The following is a 24,680-nucleotide window of genomic DNA, read 5'->3' on the forward strand; positions in this document are numbered from 1 at the left end:
AGAACACCACTGGTCACCGACCTCCAGTGTGAATACTTTCAATCTACACTGTCTTCTATGGGCCTGCCGATTCTATATACAGACAAGCAAATTTCCCTGCATCCCATTCGTCCTTACTTTCTGAATGAACTTCTCAAACGTCTTGCTAAAATGCATATATAACACATCCAGTACTCTACCTTCATCAATGTGTTTTGTTACATCCTGAAAGAATTTGATAAGGTTTGTGAGGCATGACCTGCTCACTATTTCTAATTAAACTGGGCCTTTTCAAATAATCATAAACCCTGTCTCTCAGAATCCTCTCCAATAATTTGCCCACCACCGATGTAAAACTGATTGGCCTGTACTTCTCAGGGTTAAGCCTATACCCTTTCTTGAACAAGAGAATAACATTTGCTACCCTCCAATCATCTGGCACCACTCCAGTGGACAGTGAGGATGCAAAGAACCTTGCCAAAGGTGCAGCATTTTCACTCCTCACTTCCTGTAATGACCTTGGGTATATCCCAACTGGTCCAGTGGACTTATCTATCCTTATGCTTTTCAAAATTTTCAGCACATCCTCCTTAATATCAGGGAGAAAGTGAGGACTGCAGATGCTGGAGATCAGAGTCGAGAGTGTAGTGCTAGAAAAGCACAGCAGGTCAGGCAGCATCCAAAGAGTGGGAGAATTGACATTTCTGGCATAAGCCCTTCATCAGGAATTAGGTCTTATGCCCGAAATGTTGATTCTCCTGCTCCTCGGATCCTGCGCTTTTCTAGCACTACACTCCCGGCTCCTTCTTAACATCAAGCTATTTAAGCGTATCAGCCTGTTTCACGCTGTCCTCATAAACGACAATATTTGTTAATGACCTCCCCTACCTCCGTGGCTCCAGCATAAATTCCCTCCATTATCCCTGACCCCCCTAGTCCAGGAACTCCCCACATACATTCGAGATACCACCCACGCCCTCCACCTCCTCCAAGACTTCCATTTCCCGGCCCCCAACGCCTCATCTTCACCATGGATATCCAATCCCTCTACACCTCCATCCGCCATGACCAGGGCCTCCAAGCCCTCCATTTTTTCCTCTCCAGACGTCCCCAACAGTACCCTTCCACTGACATTCTCATTCGTTTGGCCGAACTGGTCCTCACCCTTAACAATTTCTCCTTTGAATCCTCCCACTTCCTCCAGACCAAAGGGGTAGCCATGGGCACACGTATGGGCCCCAGCTATGCCTGTCTCTTTGTTGGCTACGTAGAGCAGTTGATCTTCCGTAATTACACCGGCACCACTCCCCACCTCTTCCTCCGCTACATTGATGACTGCATTGGCGCCACCTCGTGCTCCCACGAGAAGGTTGAGCAATTCATCAACTTCACCAACACATTCCACCCTGACCTTAAATTTACCTGGACCATCTCTGACACCTCCCTCCCCTTCCTGGACCTCTCCATCTCCATTAATGACGACCGACTTGACGCTGACATTTTTTACAAACCCACCGACTCCCACAGCTACCTGGATTACACCTCTGCCCACCCTACCTCTTGCAAAAATGCCATTCCGTATTCCCAATTCCTTCACCTCCGCCGTATCTGCTCCCAGGAGGACCAGTTCCACCACAGAACACATCAGATGGCCTCCTTCTTTAGAGACCGCAATTTCCCTTCCCACGTGGTTAAAGATGCCCTCCAATGCATCTCATCCACATCCCGCACCTCCGTCCTCAGACCCCACCCCTCCAACCGTAACAAGGACAGAACACGCCTGGTGCTCACCTTCCACCCTACCCACCTTCGCATAAACCAAATCATCCGCCGACATTTTCGCCACCTCCAAACAGACCCCACCACCAGGGATATATTTCCCTCCCCACCCCTTTCCACCTTCCGCAAAGACCGTTCACTCCGTGACTACCTGGTCAGGTCCACACACCCCCAACAACCCACCCTCCCATTCTGGCACCTTCCCCTGCCACCGCAGGAACTGTAAAACCTGCGCCCACACCTCCTCCCTCACCTCTATCCAAGGCCCTAAAGGAGCCTTCCACATCCATCAAAGTTTTACCTGCACATTCACTAATATCATTTATTGTATCCATTGCTCCCAATGCGGTCTCCTCTACATTGGGGAGACTGGATGCCTCCTAGCAGAGCACTTTAGGGAACATCTCTGGGACACCCGCACCAATCAACCACACCGCCCCGTGGCCCAACATTTCAACTCCCCCTCCCACTCTTGCCGAGGACATGGAGGTCCTGGGCCTCCTTCACTGCCGCTCCCTCACCACCAGACGCCTGGAGGAAGAACGCCTCATCTTCTGCCTCGGAACACTTCAACTCCAGGGCATCAATGTGGACTTCAACAGTTTCCTCATTTCCCCTTCCCCCACCTCACCCTAGTTCCAAACTTCTAGCTCAGCACTGTCCCCATGACTTGTCCAGACTTGTCCTACCTGCCTATCTCCTTTTTCACCTACCACTCCACCCTCTCCTCCCTGACCTATCACCGTCATCCCCTCCTCCACTCACCCATTGTACTCTATGCTACTCTCTCCCCACCCCCACCCTCCTCTAGCTTATCTCTCCACGCTTCAGGCTCACTGCCTCTATTCCTGATGAAGGGCTTTTGCCCGAAACGTCGATTTCGCTGCTCCTTGGATGCTGCCTGAACTGTTGTGCTCTTCCAGCACCTCAAATCCAGAACCATGCCCTCACTCTGCCCATCATCTTGTTCCTCACATAATTGTAGAATGCCTTGACTAGATGTTCCACTTATCTTGTCATTCAAGGTTCCTTCACCCTACCATCTTTTCCTTGCCTCAGTGGGGCAAACCTGTCCAGCACTATCTGCAAGTGCTCCCTAAACAACTTCCACATTTCTGTCATGCATTTCCCTCAGAATAACTGCTCCCAGTTTATGCTCCACAGTTCCTGCCTAAGTGCATTGTAGTTCCCCGTCCTCCAATTAAATACTTGCCCCTGTCGTCTACTCCTATCTATCTCCATGAGTATGGTAAAGGTCAGGGAGTTGTGATCACTATCACTTCAGTGCTCTCCCACTGAGAGATCTACACCTGACCTGGTTCATTGCCAAGCACCAAATCCAATATGACCTCACCTCTTATTGGTCTATCTACATATTGAGTCAGGAATCCTGACAAAATCTGCTCCATCCAAACTATTTGAACTAAGTTGGTTCCAATCAATATTCGGGAAGTTAAAGTCACCCATGACAACAACCCTTTTACTTCTGCACCTTTCCAGAATCTGCCTCCCAATCTGCTCCTCTGTGTCTCTGTTGTGGCGTCTGTAGAAAACTCCAAATAAAGTAACTGCTCCTTTCCTGTTTCTGACTTCCACCCATACTGACTCTGTAGACAAACCCTCCTCAACAATCTCCCTTTCTGCAGCTGTGATACTATCCCTGATGAGAAATGCCACTCTTCCACCTCTTTTATCTTCTCCCCTATTCATTTTGAAACATCTAAACTTTGGAACATCTAACAACCATTCCTGCCCTGTGATATCCAAATCTCCGTAATGGCCACAACATCATCGTTCCAAATACTGATCCATGCTCTAAGATCATCACCCTTATTCCTGACACTTTTTTTAGATTAGATTAGATTAGATTACTTACAGTGTGGAAACAGGCCCTTCGGCCCAACAAGTCCACACTGCCCCGCCGAAGCGCAACCCACCCATACCCCTAACCTACACTACAGGCAATTTAGGATGGCCAATTCACCTGACGTACACATCTTTGGACTGTGGGAGGAAACCGGAGCATCCGGAGGAAACCCACGCAGACACGGGGAGAACGTGCAAACTCCACACAGTCAGTTGCCTGAGGCGGGAATTGAACCCGGGTCTCTGGCGCTGTGAGGCAGCAGTGCTAACCACTGTGCCACCGTGCCGCCCACTATTTTAACTTATTATGTTAAAATAGACACACTTCAACCCATTACACTGACTGCCACTTTGCCTATCAACTTCTATTGTTCCTCACAGACTCTCTGTATCAGGCTGTTTACTACCTACCCTCTCCTCTGATCAGTAGCTCAGGTTCCCACCCCCTGCCAAACTAGTTTAAACCCTCCTGAAGAGCTCTAGCAAACCTCTCACCCAGGATATTGGTGCCCCTCCAGTTCAGGTTGAACCTGTCCTCCTTGTACAGGTCCCACCTTCCCCAGAAGGTATATGATCAACATATCTGAAGCCCTCCCTCCTACGCCAGCCCTGCAGCCACGTATTCAGCTGCACTCGTTGTCTGTTCCTAGCTTCACCAGCACATGGCACCTGTAGCAATCCTGAGATTATTACTCTGCTCCTTCTGCACTATAGCTTCCAACCTAACTCCCTATATTCTCTTTTCAGGTCCTCATCCCTTCTACTACCTATGTCATTGATACCAATGTGTACCACTACTTCTGGCTGCTCACCCACGTCCTTAAATATCCTGTAGACTTGATCCGAGATATTTCTGACCCTGGCACCTGAGATACCATCCGGGAGTCTTGCTCACAATCACAGAATCTCCTGTCTGTTCCTCTAACTGTAGAATCTCCTTTCACTGTTGTTCTCCTAATCTCCCTCCTTCCCTTCTGAGTCACAGAGCCAGGCCCAGTGCAGAAACCTGGCCACTGTGGCTTTCCCTGTTAGGTCGCTCCCCTCAACATTATCCAAAATGGGATACTTATTGTTGAAGGGGAACTTCCACACGGGGTTCCTGCACTGTCTGCCTATTCTCTTTCCCTCTCCTGACGGTCTCCTAGCTCCCCTTATCCTGTAACTTATGTGTGACTGCCTCCCTACAACTCCTCTCTATCACCCAGTCAGCCTCCAGAATGATCCAAAGTTCATCCAGTTCCAGCTCCAGTTCCCTAACGCGGTCTGTGAGGAGCTGGAGTTGGGTGCACTTCTCCCAATGAAGTCAGCAGGGACACCATTGGTGACCCTTACCCCCCACATCCTGCACGAGGAGCATGTTACTGCCCTAGCCTCCATCCCCTCTGCTCTAAATTGCCAAAAGAGATAAAAAGAAACCTTACCAATCCTTGTCACAACCTTTTTTTTGGTTAGAGGAGAAGGTTGCGTGGGAGATACCCGCCTGGAATTGTACTGTTCCAGAAAGTTCTCCTGGACACATAACAGGAATGACTTCCCTTCCTTGCCCCATACTCAACCTTTTTTCTCAGTCTACCCTAGGGTAGTTGTCATCACCAGCCATCCTTGTCCTGCAGATTTCCATGATCTTCATAGAAATGCTCTCTTCTACTTCCTCTCCACCATTTGGAGGTTTATAGTAATTACCCAACAAGTTCACTGGCCATTTCCTGTTTCTCACCTCCAACCATATTGATTCTAATTTACAAATGGTATCTTGTTCAAGGATAATGATAGTATCTTTAACCACCATTTCCCCGAAAACTCACCCTATTTCCACTGAAATCTTTATAATGCTGGATGTTAAGTATCATGTTCTGGCTTGAACCAAGTTCCTTTCAATGCTACAATGTCATATTCCCTGAGAGCAATTTTAGCTTCTCGTTCCCCAGTTTTGGAGAAATGTACTTCTCCTATAACACTGTAGGTGTGTTCCAGCGAAACCTCGCTTACTAGAAATAATGGGGCCTATGGGAAAAGTGGGGTTGAGGCAAACCAGCAAAAAGTATCACTCACAATCACTCAAAAATCACCCAAAAGTCTAACACAAAGTATAGCACAGCCTGAATGAATCATATTTATTAACAAACAAAAGTTAATTTAACACAGTACATTTAGAAAATGTAAGAAAGCTGCTTTCTGTATCTCTCACAGAAAGTTGCTCTGTCAGCAGCTGACATCATACATACAGCATGAAGCGCGCAAACTGATTCCTGCTGGAATTGTGCTATTGCAAATAGAGGTAAGTGTTCTTGAAAATACTGTTCCCTAATTCACCAGTGATGTGAAAGCAAAATCACACTGCCGAAACGTACGTTATCCCAGAACTACCTGTACATATAATTTAACCCTGCCCTTATCTCTTTCTTACCCATTGGAAGCCATTTAAGCCTTCCCTGTCTTCCTTTCTCCTGTTCCCCATCTTCTCTCTTTGGTCATCTCTAGTACTTAGGGAGAAAGAGAGGACTGCAGTTGTTGGAGAGTCAGAGTCAAAAAGTGCAGAGCTGGAAAAGTACAGCGGGTCAGGCAGCACCAGAGGAGCAGGTGAGTCGACATTTTGGGCATAAGCACTCCCGTCAGGAATGTAGAGGGTTTATGCCCAAAACGCTGCCTCTCCTGCTCCTCAGATGCTGCCTGACCTGCTGTACTGTTCCACCACCACACTTCTTGTCTCTAGAACTTCCGAAACCAGGTCCGTTAGCAAACCTAATCCCCTGCCTTAAATCCACCCCTACAAAACATCTTCCTCTCTCAATCAGGAGATTCGTTCCGTTCCTGCTCAGGTGAAGGCTATCTCTTCTAAACAGTTTTCTTCTTTCACAAAAATGATCCCAATGTCCCAGAAATCTAAACTTGTCAAGCTCTGATCAGCTTTCGCCTGAACAGTCAAGTTTGTGGCACAGGGATTATTTCTGAGATTACTAACCTGTGTGTGTTCGGGAATGTGTTTCAACCCACTCCCGAACTGAAGCTGTTACTGCAAGACGTCTGAGCTGCTGCTGTCTACGTTATTGGTTCCCACATGAACCACTACCACTGGCTGTTCACCCTTCCTTTCCAAAAGTTTATTCAGCCTTTCCATTATATCCTGAACTCTTGCAACTCTTCCAATCACACAGGACTCATGATTTTGACTGTAAACTTGTTTCAGTGTTCTTTGACACCAGGTCTTTCATGATCTCTTAAAAAGTCATGGTGACTGAGCTGATTTCTCCCAGAATTGTCCCCAGTCGCTTCTCACTAACACTCTTTGTTCTGAAGCAACTATAGTTATTACTTATGTGTCTTGTTCTCATGAAAACTGCTGATCTGACGTGACAAGTAGACAATTAGTGCACATAATGGAATGCTCCTGACTGTTAAGGATGTAATTTGTCAGCTGAACGTTTGAAAAATTGCTGACCTCTTGAAAAAGAGCAAATTGAAGACAGACTGGAGACATTACTGAATCATTAAAAACATCTTTATTTCATATAACACTGGCACGAGCTCAACACCAAAGCCCTTTTCTCTCCCTGAAGAAGAAACACTAATGAATGCTGCTCACTTAGTGTGAAGACATTGCCATTTTGTGAAGTTACTGTGAGCTTTCAAACTGTTGTGCTGAGAGATCCCAGTGCTAGGCTCTGCTAGTGCTGGGAGATCCCTGTACTAGGATCTGCTGATGCAGGGTGTTCCCAGAGCTGCTGCTGTGTGGTTATAATGGTGCAGAAATCCTGATAGATCATTCAAGACCTGTGCACTGACCATTGTTGATGTGTCATTCATTTCCCCCCTGTGTTTCAAACAGGCTTTCGATTTCGCCAGGAAAAGTTACTTGAAGAACTGAAGGATTATAAGTTTGTATTCCCCCTGCTGCTTTCAGGAAGAGGGAAGCGGAGTATATCCATACTGCCTCAGGTAATGACTGTGAATCAGATCTCCAGGCTGATTGCTTCAGCTCACTCCAATCCACATGCTGTTGCTGCTGCTCCTGAAGCTGTGATCAGAATCTCAATCATTCAAGGTAATGAGAGGCATGGACAGAGTAGATAGCCAGAGACTTTTCCCCAGGACAGAAATGGCTGTCACGAGGGGTAATAATTTTAAGGTGTCTGGAGGAAGGTTTAGGAGAGATGTCAGAGGTAGGTTCTTTATGCAGAGAGTTGTGGGTACATGGAATGCACTGCCAGCGGTGGCAGTAGAGTCAGAGACGTTAGGGACATTTAAGTGACTGCTGGACAAGCACGTGGATGGCAGTAAATTGAGGGGAGTGTAGATTAGGTTGGTCTTAGAGTCACAGAGTCATAGAGATGTACAGCATGGAAAAAGACCCTTCGGTCCAACCCGTCCATGCCGACCAGATATCCCAATCCAATCTAGTCCCACCTGCCAGAACCCGGCCCATATCCCTCCAAACCCTTCCTAATCATATACCCATCCAAATGCCTCTTAAATGTTGCAATTGTACCAGCCTCCACCACTTCTTCTGGCAGCTCATTTCATACATGTACCACCCTTTGCGTGAAAACGTTGCCCCTTAGGTCACTTTTATATCTTTCCCCTCTCATCCTAAACCTATGCCCTCTAGTTCTGGACTTCCCGACCCCAGAGAAAAGACTTTGTCTATTTATCCTATCCATGCCCCTCATAATTTTGTAAACCTCTATAAGGTAACCCCGCAGCCTCTGACGCTCCAGGGAAAACAGCCCCAGCCTGTTCAGCATCTCCCTGTAGCTCAGATCCTCCAACCCTGGCAACGTCCTTGTAAATCTTTTCTGAATCCTTTCAAGTTTCACAACATCTTTCCGATAGGAAGGAGACCAGAATTGCATGCAATATTCCAACAGTGGCCTAACCAATGTCCTGTACAGCCGCAACATGACCTCCCAACTCCTGTACTCAATACTCTTACCAATAAAGGAAAGCATACCAAACGCCTTCTTCACTATCCTACCTACATGCGACTCCACTTTCAAGGAGCTATGAACCTGCACTCAAAGGTCTCTTTGTTCAGCAACACTCCCTAGGACCTTACCATGAAGTGTATAAGTCCTGCTAAGATTTGCTTTCCCAAAATGTAGCACCTCGCATTTATCTGAATTAAACTCCATCTGCCACTTCTCATCCCATTGGCCCATCTGGTCCAGATCTTGTTGTAATCTGGGGTAACCCGCTTCCCTGTCCATTACACCTCCAATTTTGGTGTCATCTGCAAACTTACTAACTGTACCTCTTATGCTCACATCCAAATCAATATGTGTTCTCTAGTTTACTACCGGTGCCACGAGATAACGAGGTGAGGAACAGGGAGAGGGCGCAGCTTAATACGTGGCTTCGCAGCCGGTGTAGGAGGGAGGGCTTCAGATATGTAGATAATTGGGATGCCTTCTGAGGAAGGTGGGACCTGCACAAGAAGGACGGGTTGCATCTGAACTGGAAGGAGACCAATGTCCTGGGTGCAAGTTTTGCACAAGTAGTTCGAGAGGGTTTAAACTAGTATGGCAGGGGGGTGGAACCTGAGCTGTACATCGGAGATGAGAGTTGATGCAGATGAGGCAGTAGCAAGAGGTCGACCAGCTAGTGGGAAGGATTTTCCTGGCAAGGAACCAAGGTATCAGTTAAAGTGTGTTTGCTTTAACGCAACGAGTATCAGGAATAAAAGTGATGAACTTAGAGCATGGATCAATACCTGGTGCTATGATGTTGTGGCCATAACAGAGACATGGGTTTCTCAGGGGCAGGAACGGTTGCTGGATGTTCCAGGGTATAGAGCATTTAAAAAGAATAGGGAGGGGGGAAAAAGAGGAGGGGGTGTAGCACTACTAATCAGAGAGGGTATCACAGCTACAGGAGCTTCCATTGTCGAGGAAGATCTGCCTACCGAGTCAGTATGGGTGGAAATTAGGAACAGCAAGGGAGCAGTCACCTCTTTCGGGGTTTACTACAGGCCCCCCAATAGCAGCAGGGAGATGGAAGAAAGCATAGGTCGGCAGATTTTGGAAAAGTGTGGACGTAGTAGGGTTGTTGTAATGGGTGACTTTAACTTTCCCAATACTGATTGGAACCTCCTTCAAGCAGATTTGAATGGAGCTGTTTTTGTAAGGTGTGTTCAGGAGGGTTTCCTAACTCAGTACATTGACAGGCCGATGAGGGGAGAGGCCATTCTAGACTTGGTGCTTGGAAACGAGCCGGGGCAGGTATCAGATCTTGTGGTGGGAGAGCATTTTGGTGATAGTGACCACAACTGCCTCACATTCTACATAACTATGAAGAAGGAGAGGATTAGGCAAAATGGGAGGATGTTTAATTGGGGAAGAGGAAACTATGATGCAATTAGACATGAGTTAGGAAGCATGGATTGGGAGCAATTGTTCCATGGTAAAGGCACTATAGACATGTGGAGACTGTTTAAGGAACAGTTGTTGCAAATGATGAATAAATATGTCCCTCTGAGACAGGCAAGAATTGGTAAGATAAAGGAACCTTGGATGACGAGAGGGGTGGAGCTTCTCGTCAAAAGGAAAAAGGTAGCTTACGTAAGGTGGAGGAAGCTAGGGTCAAGCTCAGCTCTAGAGGATTACAGGCAGGTGAGGAAGGAGCTTAAAAATAGTCTGAGGAGAGCCAGGAGGGGGCACGAGAAAGGCTTGGCAGAATGGATTAGGGAGAACACAAAGGCATTTTACACTTATGTGAGGAATAAGAGAATGGTCAAAGAAAGAGTAGGCCCAATCAGGGATAGCATAGGGAATTTGTGTGTGAAGTCTGAGGAGGTAGGGGAAGCCCTAAATGAGTTTTTTGCTTCTGTCTTTACAAAAGAAACAAACTTTGTCATGAATGAAACCTTTGAAGAGCAGGTGTGCATGCTGGAATGGATAGAGATAGAGGAAGCTGATGTGCTGAAAGTTTTGTCAAACATTAAGATTGACAAGTTGCCAGGCCCGGACCAGATTTGTCCTCGGCTGCTTTGGGAAACGAGAAATGCAATTGCTTCACCACTTGCGAAGATCTTTTCATCCTCGCTCTCCACTGAAGTCGGACCTGAGGACTGGAGAGAGGCAAATGTAATTCCTCTCTTCAAGAAAGGAAATAGGGAAATCCCTGGCAATTACAGACCAGTAAGTCTCACATCTGTCGTCTGCAAGGTGTTAGAAAGGATTCTGAGGGATAGAATTTATGACCATCTGGAAGAGCATGGCTTGATTAAATGCAATCAACACGGCTTTGTGAGGGGCAGGTCATGCCTCACAAACCTTATCGAGTTCTTTGAGGATATGACTAGAAAGGTTGCTGAGGGTCGAGCTGTGGATGTGGTGTATATGGACTTCAGCAAGGCATTTGATAAGGTTCTCCATGGTAGGCTCATTCAGAAGGTCAGGAGGAATGGGATTCAGGGGAACATAGCTGTCTGGATACAGAATTGGCTGGCCAACAGAAGACAGCGAGTGGTAGTAGAAGGAAAATATTCTGTCTGGAAGTCAGTGGTGAGTGGTGTTCCACAGGGCTCTGTCCTTGGGCCTCTACTGTTTGTAATTTGTATTAATGACTTGGATGAGGGGATTGAAGGATGGGTTAGCAAGTTTGCAGATGACACAAAGGTTGGAGGTGTCATTGACAGTGTAGAGGGCTGTTGTAGGCTGCAGCAGGACATTGATAGGATGCAGAGATGGGCTGAGAGATGGCAGATGGAGTTCAACTTGGATAAATGTGAGGTGATGCATTTTGGAAGGTCGAATTTGAAAGCTGAGTACAGGATTAAGGATAGGATTCTTGGCAGTGTGGAGGAACAGAGGGATCTTGGGGTGCAGGTACATACATCCCTTAAAATGGCCACCCAAGTGGACAGGGTTGTTAAGAAAGCACATGGTGTTTTGGCTTACATTAACAGGGGTATTGAATTTAAGAGTCGTGAGATCTTGTTGCAGCTCTATAAAACTTTGGTTAGACCGCACTTGGAATACTGCATCCAGTTCTGGTCACCCTATTATAGAAAGATGTGGATGATTTGGAGAGGGTTCAGAGGAGGTTTACCAGGATGCTGCCTGGACTGGAGGGCTTATCTTATGAGAAGAGGTTGACTGAGCTCGGACCTTTTTCATTGGAGAAAAGGAGGAGGAGAGGGGACCTAATTGAGGTATACAAGGTAATGAGAGGTATAGATAGAGTTGATAGCCAGAGAGTATTTCCCAGGGCAGAAATGACTAACACGAGGGGTCATAGTTTTAAGCTGGTTGGAGGAAAGTATAGAGGGGATGTCAGAGCTGGGTTCTTTACACAGAGAGTTGTGAGAGCATGGAATGCGTTGCCAGCAGCAGTTGTGGAAGCAAGGTCATTGGGGACATTTAACAGACTCCTCGACATACATATGGTCACAGAAATTTGAGGGTGCATATATGACGATCAGTGGTCGGCACAACATCGTGGGCTGAAGGCCCTGTTCTGTGCTGTACTGTTCTATGTTCTATGTTCTATGTAAATGACACAAAGTAGAGGACCCAGCACCAATCTTTGTGGCACTCCACTGATCACAGGCCTCCTGATCACAGGCTGAGAAACAACCCTCCACCACCACCCTCTGTCTTCTCCCTTTGAGCCAGTTCTGTATCCAAATGGCTAGTTCTCCCTGTATTCTATGAGATCTAACCTTGCTAAGCAGTCTCCCATGGGGAACCTTGTTGAATACCTTACTGAAGTCCATATAGATCACATCTACTGCTCTGCCCTCATCTATCTTCTTTGTTACTTCTTCAAAAAACACAATCAAGTTTGTGAGACATGATTTCCCACACACAAAGCCATGTTGACTATCCCGAATCAGTCCTTGCCTTTCCAAATACATGTACATCCTGTCCCTCAGGATTCCCTCCAATAACTTGCCCACCACTGAGGTCAGGCTCACCGGTCTATACCGGTGGCTTGTCTTTACCACCCTTCTTAAACAGTGGCACCACGTTTGCCAACCTCCAGTTTTCCGGCACCTCACCTGTGACTATCGATGATACAAATATCTCAGCAAGAGGCCCAGCAATCACTTCTCTAGCTTCCCACAGAGTTCTCGGGTACACCTGATCAGGTCCTGGGATTTATCCGCCTTTAACCATTTTAAGACATCCAGCACTTCCTCCTCTGTAATCTGGACATTTTGCAAGATGTCACCATCTATTTCCCTCCAGTCTATATCTTCCGTATCCTTTTCCACAGTAAATACTAATGCAAAATATTCATTTAGTATCTCCCCCATTTTCTGTGGCTCCATACAAAGGCCGCCTTGCTGATCTTTGAGGGGCCCTATTCTCTCCTGAGTTACCATTTTGTCCTTAATATATTTGTAAAAACCCTTTGGATTCTCCTTAATTCTATTTGCCAAAGCTATCTCATGTCCCCGTTTTGCCCTCCTGATTTCCCTCTGAAGTATACTTCTACTTCCTTTATACTCTTCTAAGGATTCACTCGATCTAGCCTGTCTATGCCTGACATATGCTTCCTTCTTTTTCTGAACCAAAACCTCAATTTCTTTCGTCATCCAGCATTCCCTATATCTACCAGCCTTCCCTTTCACCCTGACAGGAATATATTTTCTCTAGATTCATTTCCGAAGGCTTCCCATTTTCCAGCTGTTCCTTTACCTGCAAACATCTGCCTCCAATCAGCTTTTGAAAGTTCTTGCCTAATACCGTCAAAATTGGCCTTTCTCCAATTTAGAACTTCAACTTTTAGATCTGGTCTATCCTTTTCCATCACTATTTTAAAACAAGTAGAATTATGGTCGCTGGCCCCAAAGTGCTCCCCCACTGACACCTCAGTCACCTGCCCTGCCTTATTTCCCAAGAGTAGTTCAAGTTTTGCACCTTCTCTAATAGGTACATCCACATACTGAATCAGAAAATTGTCTTGTACGCACTTAAGAAATTCCTCTCCATCTAAACCTTTAACACTATGGCAGTCCCAGTCTATATTTGGAAAGTTAAAATCCCCTACCATAACTATACTATTATTCTTACAGATAGCTGAGATCTCCTTTCAAGTTTGCTTCTCAATTTCCCTCTGACTATTGCAGGGTCTATAATACAATCCCAATAAGGTGATCATCCCCTTGTTATTTCTCAGTTCCACCCAAATAACTTCCCTGGATGTATTTCCAGGAATATCCTCCCTCAGCACAGCTGTAATGATATGCCTTATCAAAAATGCCACTCCCCCTCCTCTCTTGCCTCCCTTTCTCTCCTTCCTGTCGCATTTGTATCCTGGAATATTAAGCTGCTAGTCAGGCCCTTCCCTGACCCATGTTTCCATAATTGCTATGATATCCCAGTCCCATGTTCCTAACCATGCCCTGAGTTCATCTGCCTTCCCTGTTAGGCCCCTTGCATTGAAATAAATGCAGTTTAATTTATTCGTCCTACCTTGTCCCTGCCTGCCCTGACTGTTTGATTCACTTCTGTTCTCAGCTGTATCTGTCTCAGATCGATCTCTTTCCTCACTATCTCCCTGTATCCCACCCCCCACCTGACTAGTTTAAATCCTCCCAAGCAGTTCTAGCAAATGTCCCTGCCAGTATATTAGTCCCCTTCCAATTTAGGTGCAATCTGTCCTTCTTGTACAGGTCACTTCTACCCCAAAAGAGATTCCAATGATCCAAAAATTATGAATCCTTCTCCCATACACCAGCTCTCAGCCAAAGATTCATCTGCTCTATCCTCCTATTCCTGCCCTCACTAGCTCGTAGCACTGGGAGTAATCCAGATATTACTACCCTTGAGGACCTCCTTTTTAAATTTCTACCTAACTGTCTGTAATCTCCCTTCAGAGTCTCAACCTTTTCCCGTCCAATGTCATTGGTTCCAATGTGGATAGTGACCACCTGCTGGCCCCTCTCCCCCGTGAAAACATTCTGCTCCTCTCTGAGACATCCTTGATCCTGGCACCAGGGAAACAACACACCATTCTGCTTTTTCTCTGCTGGCCACAGAAACATCTGTCTGTACCTCGGACTACAGAATCCCCTAACACAATTGATCTTGTGGAAGCTGACGTACCCCTCGTTGTTAGTGTTTTTGGAGATAAGTCTCTTGATTAAACTTAAAATATAAGCCACAGATATTAATTTAACCTGGGCAAATTAACTACTGCAGCCTTTCTCTTGGACAGACTTAAAACAACAATTAACTTATCTGATTCTGTGCTGTGAACTTTGCCCAACAGTTCCTCCAAGATTAGTTGTGAATTTCACTGTTTGTTAATTTTCCCAGATGCACTCCGATGTCCAGCGATACACGAATTCAACCAGCGAAGGCAGTAACTGTGCAGGTTTTCTTTCTTTCTCTCTCTCTCTCTCTCCTGCACTGTCATCACCATGTGCTTCCTTTGCCTGTTCTTCTCCCTTTTAAACTGCTGTTGTTTTGACTTTTTTTTTCCAAAGTTCCAAAATAATGCAACAGCATATGAAACAGTAATTGCTGCTCCTGGAATTCAAGGAAATCACCTCCAGCACCTAAAATACCTCAAAAAAAAGGAGCAGCTCTTACAGCTAGAAATTTTTCCCGTCCTCCATTTTGGATTACCCAGAATCCATTCAGATAAATGCTTGGCACAACATTGAAGGCTGAAGGGCCTGTACTGTGCGATACTTTTCTGTGTTCTGTGATATTGTGTCAATAACTGGTCGTTACCAGGAGAATGAGGGAAGAGGAGGACGAGTCAGAGAGATCAAACATGGATGTAAGACAGGACATACCTTCACAAATCAGTAAGTGGGGTGGGGGTCTGCTGTTTCTTATCAACCTCCCCCCTCCACGTTCCCCTCCCCCGTCCCCCCCAAGCCAGTGAAAATGTCTTGTACTCTCTTTACATCACAGAGTTCCCTATAGAAAGGGGGTGCCCTGAACAAGGTCAGTATGATTTTTCAGCCACTGACCCAGCCCAGCAGCAGCAGCAGAGTTCTGTCCTGTCCTGTCCCCTTCCTGTCCCTTCCCCTCCCCTTCCTGTACCATACTGACCTTGGGCAGTTACAGTCCCATTATAACCACTCCATCACAGTTTGTACCACTCTGCAGCTTATGTGACATGGTGAATGAGAGCAGCTATCAGGAGATTGTCTGTTCCTTCTTCAGCTCAGGGTGAGAGAAAGATTGAGGTGCTTTCTCCTTTTCAGGCTCGAGCTTCTTCTAGTTTTTTCCAAGTCTGTGGTCACCTGCACAGATTCCAACGCAGTCCTGAATTGTCCTGACTAAAGAATCAATCTGAGGACAGTTCTGGACATCCTGCCTGCATCAAACACACACATCAGCAGTGCCTTGCTATCTCACAGTCTCTCCCACTGCCTGAATAACGCCACATTGTGGACACAACCCACAATCTGTCCTAGAAACTCATTTTTAAAACTGCAGCATCTTCTTCCATAGTTTTAGTCATTCAAAATGGTAGCTCTTCCCATTTATAATCCACAGTCAAAAAACAAACCATCTCTGCATTGACATCATGTGGACTAAGTAAGACTGGTATCTGTAATGCTGGGGACAACTGGGGATCATTCATTCAGCTCTCTCCAAATGCTTCAGCCATATCTTTTGCATTGATGTGCTGGGCTTTTCTATGACAGGGAAAGGGGATATTTGTGGAGCCTCCTCCTCCAGTGAGTTGTTTAATTGTTCTCCACCATTCACCAACTTACAAGACAACCAGTATTACCAGCAAGTGATAGAACTTGGTAATCCCTCAACCAATGGGTCAGATCAAATTTGCAGTCCTTGGGCAGCCATTGCTCCCCAAACCTTGAAATTCTCTCCATCAAATGCCACCCTTTCTATCTACCATGGGAATGTACCGCTGCTATACTAACTGCTGTGTACATACCGCCACAAGCAAAGTTGAGGAAGCTCTGGATGTTCTGTACTCCACCACTAACATTCTGGAGACTGAATACCCTGAGGCCCTGCTATTGTAACTGGTGGTTCAATCAAGCCAATCTAAGGAAGGTGTTGCCCAAGTACCACCGGAACATTACCTGCCCCACCAGGGGCCTGAACATTTTAGACCACTGCTACACCACTGAGAAGGATGCCTACTGCTCCATCCCTGCCCTTATTTCAGGAACTCTGACCACGATGCCATGTTTCTTCTCCTGGCTTACAGGCAAAAGCATAAACAGGAGACCCTCCCCTTGTGGGTCCAGTGCTAGTCAGAGGAGGCAGAGGATCAACTCTGGTGCTGTCTGGAATCAGCTGATTGGGCCATGTTCAAACAGCCTGCAGGTACCTTGGACGGTATTCCACCACCGTCACTGACTTTATCAGCAAGCGTGAGGAGGATTGCATACCGAGGAAGTCATTCCTGGTGTTCCCCAACAGGAAACCCTGGATTAATCAGGACATATAGAACCTGCTAAAAACCAGGCATGAGACCTTCAGACCAGGAGACCCCAGCCAAGGACCATTACTGATTCAAACTAGAGACCCAGACAGACACCTTGCAACTATAGCAAGGACTGAATGACATCACCGGTTCTAAAAAGAAACAGTGCACGGTAGTAAATGATGACATATCGGATGACATATCCCTCCTAGATCGCCTCAACAGATTCTGTGCTCGCTTTGAGCAGAATTTTGGGGGAGAGGTAACACCTATTAGTTCTGACTAACTTATCCCAACAGTCACTGCATCAGAGGTCAGATCAGTTTTTCTTCATGTCAATCCAAGACTGAGTAAGAGGTTGTGCACTCAGAGCATGTGCAGATCAACTGGCAGAGGTCTTCTCCCTGCAGCAGACCACTGTCCCTGCCTGTTTCAAGAGGGCCAACATTATTCCTGTGCATAAAAAGGCTCATGCAGCATGTCTCAATGACTACCGCCCAATGGCCCTAAATTTAGTTGTCATGATGTGCTTTGAAAGGTTGGTTATGGCAGCCTCCCCACGACTCTTGACCCACTCCAATTTGCCTATCAGACCAACCGATCCACATCAATGCTGTATCACTTGCCCTTCACTCCTCCCTAGAACATCTTGACACCAAGGACAGCTCCTTAACAATCCTACAGGGAGAACTAGCCATTTGGATACAGAACTGGCTCAAAGGTAGAAGACAGGGTCGTGGAGGGTTACTTTTCAGACTGGAGGCCTGTGACCAGTGGAGTGCCACAAGGATTGGTGCTGGGTCCTCTACTTTTTGTCATTTACATAAATGTTGTGGATGTGAGCATAAGAGGTACAGTTAGTAAGTTTGCAGATGACACCAAAATTGGAGGTGTAGTGAATAGGGAAGAGGGTTACCTCAGATTTCAACAGGATCTTGACCAGATGGGCTAATGGGCTGAGAAGTGGCGATGGAGGTTAATTCAGATAAATGTGAGGTGCTGCATTTTGGGAAAGCAAATTTTAGCAGGACTTATACACTTAATGGTAAGGTCCTAGGGTGTGTTGCTGAACAAAGAGACCTTGGAGTGCAGGTTCATAGCTCCTTGAAAGTGGAGTAGCAGGTAGATAGGATAGTGAAGAAGGCGTTTGGTATGCTTTCCTTTATTGGTCAGAGTATTGAGTTCAGGAGTTGAGAGGTCATGTTGCAGGTGTACAGGACATTGGTTAGGCCACTGTTGGAATATTGCGTGCAATTCTGGTCTCCTTCCTATCGGAAAGATGTTCTGAAAATTAAAAGGGTTCAGAAAAGATTTACAAGGATGTTGCCAGGATTGGAGGATCTGAAATACAGGGAGAGGCTGAACAGGCTGGGGCTGTTTTCCCTGGAGCATTGGAGGCTGAGGGGTAACCTTATAGAGGTTTACAAAATTGATGGGCATGGATAGGGTAAATAGGCAAAGTCTTTTCCCTGGGATTGGGGAGTCCAGAACTAGAGGGTGAGAGGGGAAATATATTAAAGAGACATAAGGGGCAACTTTTTCATGCAGAGCGTGGTACGTATATGGAATAAGCTGCCAGAGGGTGTGGTGGAGGCTGGTACAATTGCAACATTTAAGAGGCATTTGGTTGGGCATATGAAGGGGAAGGGTTTGGAGGGATATGGTCCGGGTTCTGGCAGGTGGGACTAGATTGGGTTGGGATATCTGGTCAGCATGGACGGGTTGGACCGAAGGGTCTTTTTCCATGCTGTACATCTCTATGACTCTACTCACTGACTACAATTCAGCCTTCAACACTAATATCCTCTCAAGACTGATTACTAAATTTAGTGATCTTGGACTAAGCCCCACTCTCTAACTGTTTCCTCAGTTTCCTGACTCACAGGCCACAATAAGTGAAGATTAGGGACAATATTTCATCCTCACTAACACTCAACACTGGAGCCCCCTAGGGATGCTACTGTACTCTACTGTCATGTATGCACATGACTGTCGCTAAATACCTGACAAATGCCATTTACAAGTTCGCTGAGGACACGATCATCGTCAGTCAAATTTGAGATGGCAACAAAACAGACTACACACAGGAGGTGGAAGACTTGGAAAAATTGTGCACTGAGAACAACCTAGCTCTCAATGCCAGCAAAACCAAGGAACTCATTACGGACTTTCGGCAGGATGTTAGTCATGCCATCTTACACATGAACAGCACAGAGGTAGAACGAGTGGAGAGTGTCAAGCTTCCTGGGAGTGGTCATCCACAACAAGCTTCCTTGGACTCTTCATGTGGACGCACTGGTTACAAAGGCCCAACATTGTCTCTTCTTCCACTGGCAGCAGAGGAAATTTGGCATGACTTTTATAGATATACCCAGACAGAATGCTCTCGATGGCACATCACCTGCTGGTTTAGCAGCTGTACCATTTAAGATCTGAGATGGTTACAGAGAGTGGTGATCTCGGCCCAGACAATTACAAAGGCCAACCTCCCATCTATAGAATCCATCTACCAGGCCCACTGTCAAGGAAAGGCCGCCAGCATTCTCAAAGATCCATCCCACCCTGGCAATGTTTTTCTACAACTTCTACCATCGGGGAGAAGGTACAGAAGCCTGAACACACACACCAGCTGGTTTCCTAACCATTTCTATCCTACTGTTGTTAGAATACTGAATGAACTCACAAACTCCTCGCATTCGCCTGTACCTATTTTTGTTTGCCACTGCTTACCTATTATTACTTATCCATGCTATTTCACTCTGTGATCTGCCTGTGTTGCTCACAAGACAAAGCTTTTCATTGTGCCTCGGTACACATGGCAATAAATTCAATTCAATTCAGAACTGGGCTGATATGTGGCAGTTGAAGTTCAACCAGAAAAAGTGTGAAGTGATTCATTTTGAAGGTCAAATTTGAATGCAGATTACAGGGTTAAAGGCAGGATTCTTGGCAGTGTGGAGGAGTAGAAGGATCTTCGGGTCCATGTCCATAGACCCCTCAATGTTGCCACCCAAGTTGATAGGGCTTTAAGTATGCATATAGTACTTTGGCTTTCATTAGCAGGGGAATTTAGTTTAAGAGCCACAACACTTGGAATATTGGGTTCAGTTCTGCTCACCTCCATATCGGAAGGATATGGCAGCTTCAGAGAGTGCTGAGGAGATTTACCAGGATGCTGCCTGGACTGGAGGGCATGTCTTGTGAAGAAAACTTGAGAAGTTAGGGCTTTTCTCATTGGAGCAAAGAAAGGTGAGAGGCAACTTGATAGAGGTGTACAAGATGATGAAAGGCTGGATAGCCAGAGACCATTTCCCAGGGCAGAAATGGCTTTTTCTCAGGACACAAGGGGGAATAATTTTAAGGTGTTTGGAGAAAAACTTAGGGGAGATTTCAGGGGTAGATTCTTTACACAGTGAGTGGTGGGTAGAGTCAGTGACTCTTGGATGGGCACATGGATGATAGTAAAATGAAGGGTATGTAGGTTAGTTTAATCTTAGAGTTAAATAAATTGTCGGCACAACATCAAGTGTCAAAGGGCCTATATTGTACTATACTGTTCTATGTTGAATCAGGGAGCCCTGGCTGACAGATGAAAAGTGTCAGAGATTCTGGCACTCTGAGATGACTATGGAGAGGCAGTACAGAAGTCAAGGACTCTTCATGCAAAATAAAGGTATTTTGATGGGATACTGGCCTCTTTGGAGATATTTCAGTGGTGATAAGAGTCAAGCATGTTCCTGAAGAAACTCTCAACAGTTGTCTTTCAGTTCTGGTATCATGCTGTTATTTGGGAAGCTTGCCCCACTTCAGGGCTGCGGAAGACTGAGCTCAGTATATGGAAAGAATGCATACTTTTTTTTCCAGGCAAGTGACATTGGAGCAGACAAAAAAGCAACAAGTGATTTCCCTGACAGCCTGTGGAGCTGCAGCTTTTTCAGTTATTAGGAACTTGACTTTCCCTGAGGCATCAAATACTAAAACCAATAAAATGCTAAATTCACCTTGATGGATTTAGCTGAACAATATTACGACCCCAAGACTCCCTTAATTCTGAGACATGATTATTTTTATTTTGAAATTTAAGAACCATTGGAATCTGTATTGGGATTTTAGACCATAAGAACTGGCAGATGCATGTGATTTTGGTTTAACCTTTAATGAGATGCTCAGAGATCACTTGGGGGGGGGTATGTGGGATTAATGATGTAAGTGTGCAAAAGTACCTACTAGCTGAAGCCCAACTGGATTTCAAACAAACACTACAGCTGGCTTTCTCATTGGAAAATATAGTAAGTGGAGCATATGAGTTGCAGGTTTTTCTGTTGGAAGTAGACATCCTCACCAGTCTTATTTAGCGTGGGGAACACTACTTGAATACAGGCACTTGCACAGCCTCACTCAGGACATATCCTAAACAGAGGAACTCCAGGTCAGCCCACAGCAAAACCCTAAAACAAAACAAAACCTGGCCATAAGGTTAAATTTCTTGAGGATCCTGTCCAGGAGGCCATTGTAGTTGCTGCTGGTGTGCAGATTCGAGACAACTAAAGAGTCCTACTAGATATAAATTGAGTAGCTTGACACATAGGCTGGTTTCCAGGAGAGTTTATATGCTGGAGAGTCCACCTACATCTGGTTTGAAACAGATAAATTGCTTAGCTACATCAAACTCAGAACCAATCAGCATAAACATCTCATTAAATGGTCATCCAGTTCTAATAGAGGCTGATACTAGCTCATCTGTATCAGTGATCAAGGAGCTTGTCTTCAATTAAATTCCCCTGGACTACCATTTATAAGTTTGTGCAAGACCTCAGCCAGGCTAAGAATCCATACTGGGGACCCTTTACAGATTAACAGTACAACTTTAGTTCCCATCTCTTATGAGAAGCAGTTGATTTAGTTACCACTGATTGTAGTAAAAAGCTATTTGGGAGAGACATTCACCTAGATTTACTCAACATTTCCCAATTAGAAAATGCCTGAGAGGTTTACAGGAAGGTCTGGGAATTATGAGAGGAGTGAGGGCCACCTTGCATGTTCCATGATACCCTGTGTTATTTGTCTTTGGTGCAAATGTAGGAGCAGAAATGAGAAGATTGGAAAGTGAAGGAATCATCAAACCTGTACAGTCTGTGGATTGGGCAGCACCAGTTGTACCGCTCGTGAAGCCTGAAGAGTCGGTTTGCCTTTGTAAATGGTAAACTGCTTCTCGCTGCTGATTAAATACCCAATCCCTCACATCGAGGGCTTGTACACAAAGCTGGCATGGAGGCTGTCCTTCACAAAGCTGGACGTGAGCCAGGCTTACCTACAATTAGAGTCATAGAGATGTACAGCATGGAAACAGACCCTTCGGTCCAACCCGTCCATGCCGACCAGATATCCCAACCCAATCTAGTCCCACGTGCCAGAACCCGGCCCATATCCCTCCAAACCCTTCCTATTCATATACCCATCCAAATGCCTCTTAAATGTTGCAATTGTACCAGCCTCCACCACTTCCTCTGGCAGCTCATTCCATACACGTACCACCCTCTGCGTGAAAACGTTGCCCCTTAGGCCTCTTTTATATCTTTTCCCTCTCACCCTAAACCTATGCCCTCTAGTTCCGGACTCCCCGATCCTAGGGAAAAGACTTGCCTATTTACCTGATCCATACCTCTCATAATTTTATAAACCTCTATAAGGTCACCCCTCAGACTCCCCTCCAGGGAAAACAGCCCCAGCCTGTTCAGCCTCTCCCTATAACTCAGATCCGCCAACCCTGGCAACATCCTTGTAAATCTTTTCTGAACCCTTTCAAGTTTCACAGCATCTTTCCAATAGGAAGGAGACCAGAATTGCACGCAATATTCCAACAGTGGCCTAACCAATGTCCTGTACACCTGCAACATGACCTCTCAACTCCTGAACTCAATACTCTGACCAATAAAGGAAAGCATACCAAACGCCTTCTTCACTATCCTATCTACCTGCTACTCCACTTTCAAGGAGCTATGAACCTGCACTCCAAGGTCTCTTTGTTCAGCAACACACCCTAGGACCTTACCATTAAGTGTATAAGTCCTGCTAAAATTTGCTTTCCCAAAATGCAGCACCTCACATTTATCTGAATTAACCTCCATCGCCACTTCTCAGCCCATTAGCCCATCTGGTCAAGATCCTGTTGAAATCTGAGGTAACCCTCTTCCCTATTCACTACACCTCCAATTTTGGTGTCATCTGCAAACTTACTAACTGTACCTCTTATGCTCACATCCACAACATTTATGTAAATGACAAAAAGTAGAGGACCCAGCACCAATCCTTGTGGCACTCCACTGGTCACAGGCCTCCAGTCTGAAAAGTAACCCTCCACGACCCTGTCTTCTACCTTTGAGCCAGTTCTGTATCCAAATGGCTAGTTCTCCCTGTAGGATTGTTAAGGAGCTGTCCTTGGTGTCAAGATGTTCTAGGGAGGAGTGAAGGGCAAGTGATACAGCATTGATGTGGATCGGTTGGTCTGATAGGCAAATTGGAGTGGGTCAAGAGTCGTGGGGAGGCTGCCATAACCAACCTTTCAAAGCACATCATGACAACTAAATTTAGGGCCATTGGGCGGTAGTCATTGAGACATGCTGCATGAGCCTTTTTATGCACAGGAATAATGTTGGCCCTCTTGAAACAGGCAGGGACAGTGGTCTGCTGCAGGGAGAAGACCTCTGCCAGTTGATCTGCACATGCTCTGAGTGCACAACCTCTTACTCAGTCTTGGATTGACATGAAGAAAAACTGATCTGACCTCTGATGCAGTGACTGTTGGGATAAGTTAGTCAGAACTAATAGGTGTTACCTCTCCCCCAAAATTCTGCTCAAAGCGAGCACAGAATCTGTTGAGGCGATCTAGGAGGGATATGTCATCCGATATGTCATCATTTACTACCGTGCACTGTTTCTTTTTAGAACCGGTGATGTCATTCAGTCCTTGCTATAGTTGCAAGGTGTCTGTCTGGGTCTCTAGTTTGAATCAGTAATGGTCCTTGGCTGGGGTCTCCTGGTCTGAAGGTCTCATGCCTGGTTTTTAGCAGGTTCTATATGTCCTGATTAATCCAGGGTTTCCTGTTGGGGAACACCAGGAATGACTTCCTCGGTATGCAATCCTCCTCACGCTTGCTGATAAAGTCAGTGACGGTGGTGGAATACCGTCCAAGGTACCTGCAGGCTGTTTGAACATGGCCCAATCAGCTGATTCCAGACAGCACCAGAGTTGATCCTCTGCCTCCTCTGACTAGCACTGGACCCACAAGGGGAGGGTCTCCTGTTTATGCTTTTGCCTGTAAGCCAGGAGAAGAAACATGGCATCGTGGTCAGAGTTCCTGAAATAAGGGCAGGGATGGAGCAGTAGGCATCCTTCTCAGTGGTGTAGCAGTGGTCTAAAATGTTCAGGCCCCTGGTGGGGCAGGTAATGTTCCGGTGGTACTTGGGCAACACCTTCCTTAGATTGGCTTGATTGAACCACCAGTTACAATAGCAGGGCCTCAGGGTATTCAGTCTCCAGAATGTTAGTGGTGGAGTACAGAACATCCAGAGCTTCCTCAACTTTGCTTGTGGCGGTATGTACACAGCAGTTAGTATAGCAGCGGTACATTCCCATGGTAGATAGAAAGGGTGGCATTTGATGGAGAGAATTTCAAGGTTTGGGGAGCAAT

At 46.0% G+C, this 24,680-nt stretch overlaps 1 protein-coding gene across 1 annotated transcript in view; it reads left to right on the forward strand.

Annotated features, from left to right (window-relative positions):
* LOC140480811 (disintegrin and metalloproteinase domain-containing protein 12-like) overlaps positions 1 to 24,680 on the forward strand; it is a 230,747-nt gene that overhangs the window by 44,893 nt on the left and 161,174 nt on the right. The window contains exon 2 of the mRNA XM_072576233.1: positions 7,451 to 7,560. Coding sequence (XP_072432334.1) covers positions 7,451 to 7,560 — 110 coding nt within the window. The remainder of the gene's footprint in view (positions 1 to 7,450; positions 7,561 to 24,680) is intronic.

Source organism: Chiloscyllium punctatum, chromosome 1 (genome assembly GCF_047496795.1).
Source record: "Chiloscyllium punctatum isolate Juve2018m chromosome 1, sChiPun1.3, whole genome shotgun sequence".
NCBI lineage: Eukaryota > Metazoa > Chordata > Chondrichthyes > Orectolobiformes > Hemiscylliidae > Chiloscyllium > Chiloscyllium punctatum.